General features: G+C 40.6%; 2 protein-coding genes across 2 annotated transcripts in view; both read right to left on the bottom strand.

The window, feature by feature from the left end:
• The window catches only part of LOC111962611 (protein bicaudal D homolog 1-like), an 80,501-nt gene extending 79,717 nt beyond the window's left edge, over positions 1 to 784 (bottom strand). The window contains 1 exon segment of the mRNA XM_070443161.1: positions 260 to 784. Coding sequence (XP_070299262.1) covers positions 260 to 475 — 216 coding nt within the window. The 5' untranslated portion in view covers positions 476 to 784.
• The window catches only part of LOC139027590 (uncharacterized), a 64,042-nt gene that overhangs the window by 45,035 nt on the left and 13,007 nt on the right, over positions 1 to 6,000 (bottom strand). The gene's annotated exons all lie outside the window — the stretch shown is intronic.

The raw sequence follows: 6,000 nt of genomic DNA, 5'->3' as shown, positions 1-6,000 counted from the left end.
CACACACACACACACACACACCTTTTCCATACAAATAATATGTCATTAATGTCTCAGAATTTACCAACATACCAATAAGCTCACCCAAATTTAAATAAACATGCTATAGTTTATATACAATATATGTATCTTGCCATTTCATGTAGCCTAATAAAATGATCTAATAATAGGTTTGGTACTGATTGACCCATCCAGCATTGAATTCTCTTGACTAAGGAAAGGAAGGCTGTATCCTACTGTAACATACTGTATAACCTACCTCTTGTAATTGTTCCAACTCTTGCTTCAGCGTCTCCTGTTCCGATTCCAGATCGGCATACTGGTGCTTTAGAGTCTGGTTCTCATCCAACACAACAAGACCGCATTCTGCCGCCCTTATCTTCTCTCTGTTAGCTTCCGCAAGTTCCTGGGTAAGCCGCTCCACCTCCGCCCGGTACTGATCCACAGTCTCCCCGCATCCTCCACCGGCAGCCATCACCCTTCTCCCCCTGTCTCCTTGCGTTGGACACGCAGAGGCGGAAGTTGGAGGATGCTGAAACAAACGCAGCGGAACCAACCCCCCTGTTAAATGTGGGAAAGCCAGGTGGAATACGAATAGGCTATTGCAGAACAGCACCAAAAGAAATGCTGTTTCTATCAGTGAAAGATGACGATTATTAGCCTACTTCAATTGAGGGGTCGTAGCATAATGATACATTACGGTAGAGTGACCTCTTCATCAATTCTTTATAATCATTTTTGATTATTCACGGGATGCAGGACGCCATCTCTCGATTTTTTTGAAGAAAAGTGGTCCACGAAGCATCCGTCTCTCGTGTCGTCACTAGGACTACACGTCGACGCATCTTGCCTGTCAACGCTGAGAAAATAAAATGTATTGTCTGAGTACATTTTAATAGGCCTACCTGAAACCTGTGAAGATCAGAATTTTGAACAATATAAAATTATTAGGCAAATATTATCTTTAGAGATACCGAAAACGTTATCTTCTTAAGAGATATTGGATTCAATCACTGTCAATATTCGTGTATTATGCTGAATAAATGTCCAAACCATATAAGCCCATGTCTATGGTGTTAAAGTGTATTATATGCATAAAATAATTTAAATGTTAAATTAGCTTCATGATGCTACAAAAAATAAAAATAAAATACAAGCAGAGTCATTTGAACTGGGTTAATGTTGGTTACATTAATTGCACTCAACATTGTCATCTAATGGATGATACAGGAACATCCCACAGCAAAGCAATGGCCAGTAAGGATCATAACTTACAGTGCTTGCTTCAGGCAGTTTTTTAAAGAAGAAAACTATTAACAAAAATGTATATACCTGGTTGTTCACTTCTGTTTTCCAAATGACCGACAAAGGCAACAGGTCGCAACTTATGGTCTTTCTGACCTAGGCTACTTTATAAGCACAAACACCTGTCTGAAATATGTCTGTGACGAGGGACACTATCTATACAAAAGTATGTGGACACCCCTTCAAATTAGTGGATGCGGCTATTTCAGCCACACCCGTTGCTGACAGGTGTATAAAATTTAGCATACAGCCATGCAATCTCCATAGGGGAACATTGGCATTAGAATGGCCTTACTGAAGAGCTCAGTGACTTGGCACCGTCATAGGCAACATGGCACCGTCATTGGCAACGTGGCACCGTCATAGGATGCCACCTTCCCAACAAATCAGTTTGTCAAATGTCTGCCCTGCTAGAGCTGCCCCGTTCAACTGTAAGTGCTGTTATTTTAAAGTGGAAACATCTAGGAGCAACAACGGCTCAGTGGTAGGCCAAACAAGCTCACAGAATGGGACCGCCGAGTGCTGAAGCGCGTAGCACCTGCACACAAGCCTAAGATCACCATGCGCAATCCCAAGCGTCGGATGGAGTGGTGTAAAGCTCGCCGTCATTGGACTCTGGAGCAGTGGAAACACGTTCTCTGGAGTGATGAATCACGCTTCACCATCTGGCAACCCGCCGGATTAATCTGGGTTTGGTGGATGCTAGGAGAATGCGGCAACAGTTTGGGGAAGGCCCTTTCCTTTTTCAGTATGACAATACCCCCGTGCACAAAGTGAGGTCCATACAGAAATAGTTTGTTGAGATTGGTGTGGAAGAACTTGACTGGCATGCACAGAGCCCTGACTTCAACCTCACCGAACACCTTTGGGATGAATTGGAACGCCGACTGCGAGCCAGGCTTAATCGCCCAACATTAGTCACCGCAGCAATGTTCCAACATCTAGTGGAAAGCCTTCAAAGAAGAGTGGAGGCTGTTATAGCAGCAAAGGGGGGACCAACTCCATATTAATGCCCATGATGTTGGAATGAGATGTTCGACAAATCCAAAATGGCCCCATTTGGCCCCATATAGCAATTACGTCAAGTCAAGTTTATTTGTCACATGCACAGGATACACATGGTGTACACAGTACAATGAAATGCGTACTTGCAGATTCACCTCTCAAAAATGTGACAGTAATACAAATAGAAGTAATTCATTTGAAAAATAGTACAAAATAAAAGCTCAGTGGAATAAATATAGAATAAATGAAGTCCAATAAAATGCAATTGTACTACAGAAAATGTGTGTTTTTTATTCGTTAATCATTTCACTTTCCACATGCACCTTTACTTAACTAATTGGTGTATCAGCATTGTTAATATGTATAAGTGATAAATAAGAATATATATATTTTTCAGGTATTAGCAGACAATTTTACTCCAAAGTGAGTTATACAGTTAACTCATTCCGTATGTGGCCCTTTCACAAAACAACACAGTATATTATGAGGTTGCAAGCACTATATGATCCAACGTTCTGAGTCTTTGGAACCATAATAGTACCAGATATGTACTGTATCTTGCCTGGGACAAGATATACTGTATTTTTTATTTGATTTATTTGACCATTAAAAAAACATAAAATACAACCACATTATGTGGACACAATGCACTTACAATCGTTGAGGATGACACAAAAAAAGTTTTAAAAGGTTATATCCTGTCTACATTTTGTCAGTATGGGTCAAATATAGCTGAAATTCTTGGAAATGTACTTCTCTGAATTCACCATCTGACCCGTAAATAACCCCAGCTCAAATGAAGATAAGGAGAGCTATAGCTCAATATAACAATACACCCATAGAAAGGATAAGGAAGGGAAGGGCTGCTAGGGCACGCAATAGTACAACTTTGTAGACTATAAACACACTGAGCAAAAATGTGTCAAAAGGGTATGTCATACAATAGTGAAACTATCTTAGATTTACAAGAGGAGGTAGTGTGATCAGAAGACATAGCTAAACCTTCTGTCCTGCAGATAATTATGCCATTAAACCGTTGTACTCAGATATACACTCCTCACATAATATCTGTATTGAGAGTTATCACCAAAACACTAGTACTGTAGGTTGAATAAGCAGCTTCAGATGCATTCTGTTGTAAATACTTTATATATAGACATGTACACTTTCACATGTATTTATATCTGTACATTAGAAGTCCTAGAATAGGGATTATCTTTCAGAGACTGTTTTACTGTACAGGGACTATTCTTAACATCAACGTTAAACAATATTTTCAGGACCACAGCCACATGAGAAATACAGACACCACACAAATGTAATCATTAGAAATTAGATGTATTACAGTATTTATTTATGTATGTGTATTCATGTATTTACAATATCATTATACAATTCCAGTCAACATATCTGGATGAGTGGAGAGTGAGTTGATAAAAAAACACAAAAATGTTATTCACTTTACTCAGCCATATTGCTTTATCTGTGAGAGATAATACTCAATTATCAATTCATTCATCAGTTTCAACAGCTTCTGAGATAGCAGCACCATGATTTCCTCTATACGGACACAGATAACAACATACAGATACATCCTATTTACAAAGCTTTTGAAGATACATTTCTTTAGTGTTCATTGTGTCAACTGAACGTGACTCTTGGGATTGGGAATTAATGTTGGGTCCAGGGGGAGCATAGAGCTTGGTGATGCAGGTGTGGCAACATAGGTAGAAAAGGTTGGAACGGCAATACCCCTGGGTAAAGCTTTTGTAGTAGTTGGTATGGCCCGTACGGTAGTGAGCAAGCATTCAACGGAAACAGAAAGATAGCATCTTCACCCTGTTTTGTCATGGAAACAAATGACAGGATCATTTTATTGAGGTTTTTGTCAACTGTCTCAAGCATGACTCACGTCTTATACAATCACATATACAGTCGTGGCCAAAAGTTTTGAGAATGACACAAATATACATTTTCACAAAGTCTGCTGCCTTAGTTTGTATGATGGCAATTTGCATATACTCCAGAATGTTATGAAGAGTGATCAGATGAATTGCAATTAATTGCAAAGTCCCTCTTTGCCATGCAAATTAACTGAATCGCAAAAACATTTCCACTGCATTTCGGCCCTGCCACAAAAGGACTAGCTGACATCATGTCAGTGATTCTCTCGTTAACACAGGTGTGAGTGTTGACGAGGACAAGGCTGGAGATCACTCTGTCATGCTGATTGAGTTCGAATAACAGACTGGAAGCTTCAAAAGGAGTGTGGTGCTGGGAATCATTGTTCTTCCTCTGCCAACCATGGTTACCTGCAAGGAAACACGTGCCGTCATCATTGCTTTGCACAAAAAGGGCTTCACAGGCAAGGATATTGCTGCCAGTAAGATTGCACCTAAATCAACCATTTATTGGATCATCAAGAACTTCAAGGAGAGCGGTTCAATTGTTGTGATGAAGGCTTCAGGGCGCCCAAGAAAGTCCAGCAAGCGCCAGGATCATCTCCTAAAGTTGATTCAGCTGCGGGATCGGGGCACCACCAGTACAGAGCTTGCTCAGGAATGGCAGCAGTCAGGTGTGAGTTTATCTGCACACACAGTGAGGCGAAGACTTGCCTAAGAACACAGCCATGAATAAAGAATGGTACCAACACATCCTCCGAGAGCAACTTCTCCCAACCATTCAGGAACAGTTTGGTGACGAACAATGCCTTTTTCAGCATGATGGAGCACCTTGCCATAAGGCAAAAGTGATAACTAAGTGGCTCGGGGAACAAAACATCGATATTTTGGGTCCATGGCCAGGAAACTCTCCAGACCTTAATCCCATTGAGAACTTGTGGTCAATCCTCAAGAGGCGGGTGGACAAACAAAAACCCACGAATTCTGACAAACTCCAAGCATTGATTATGCAAGAATGGGCTGCCATCAGTTAGGATGTGGCCCAGAAGTTAATTGACAGCATGCCAGGGCGGATTGCAGATGTCTTGAAAAAGAAGGGTCAACACTGCAAATATTGACTCTTTGCCACAACTTCATGTTATTGTCAATAAAAGCCTTTGACACTTCTGAAATGCTTGTAATTATACTTCAATATTCCATAGTAACATCTGACAAAAATATCTAAAGACACTGAAGCAGCAAACTTTGAGAAAATTAATATTTGTGTCATTCTCAAAACTTCTGGCCACGACTGTACTGTCAGTGGAGGCTGCTGAGGGGAGGACGGCTCATAATAATGGCTGGAATGGAGTAGATGGAATGGTATCAAACACACAATGGTTTGATACCATTCCATTCACTCCATTCCGGACATTACTATGAGCCATCCTCCCCTCAGCAGCCTCCACTGTATACTGAGTATATGTATCCTTATCTGACAGATCTGTATCTGACAGGTAATACAAGTATTCTAAAACTGCACATGTTGTATTTAATAGTTTGTTTCGATGCCTATGTAATGTAATTATACACTTGCTGGTTTTGATTAAAACTATATTACACCCACCTCACTATAAAGAAGCCCAGGTTAGGATGTACATATAGGGGTCTGGTCTCTGGCCATCATTTCCACGTCCCTTAGCATCTCAGTCTATCTCCATTTGGTTCTGCGGTTCTGGAACCAAATCTGAAGACAACAGTGAGCATGATAGCAAATGGATGTTTGTGCCCTCTGACAGATAACTTGGTG

The sequence above is a fragment of the Salvelinus sp. IW2-2015 genome, linkage group LG4q.1:29, assembly GCF_002910315.2.
Source record: "Salvelinus sp. IW2-2015 linkage group LG4q.1:29, ASM291031v2, whole genome shotgun sequence".
Classification (NCBI taxonomy): Eukaryota; Metazoa; Chordata; class Actinopteri; order Salmoniformes; family Salmonidae; genus Salvelinus; species Salvelinus sp. IW2-2015.
This window is presented reverse-complemented; position numbering and strand designations above follow the sequence as displayed.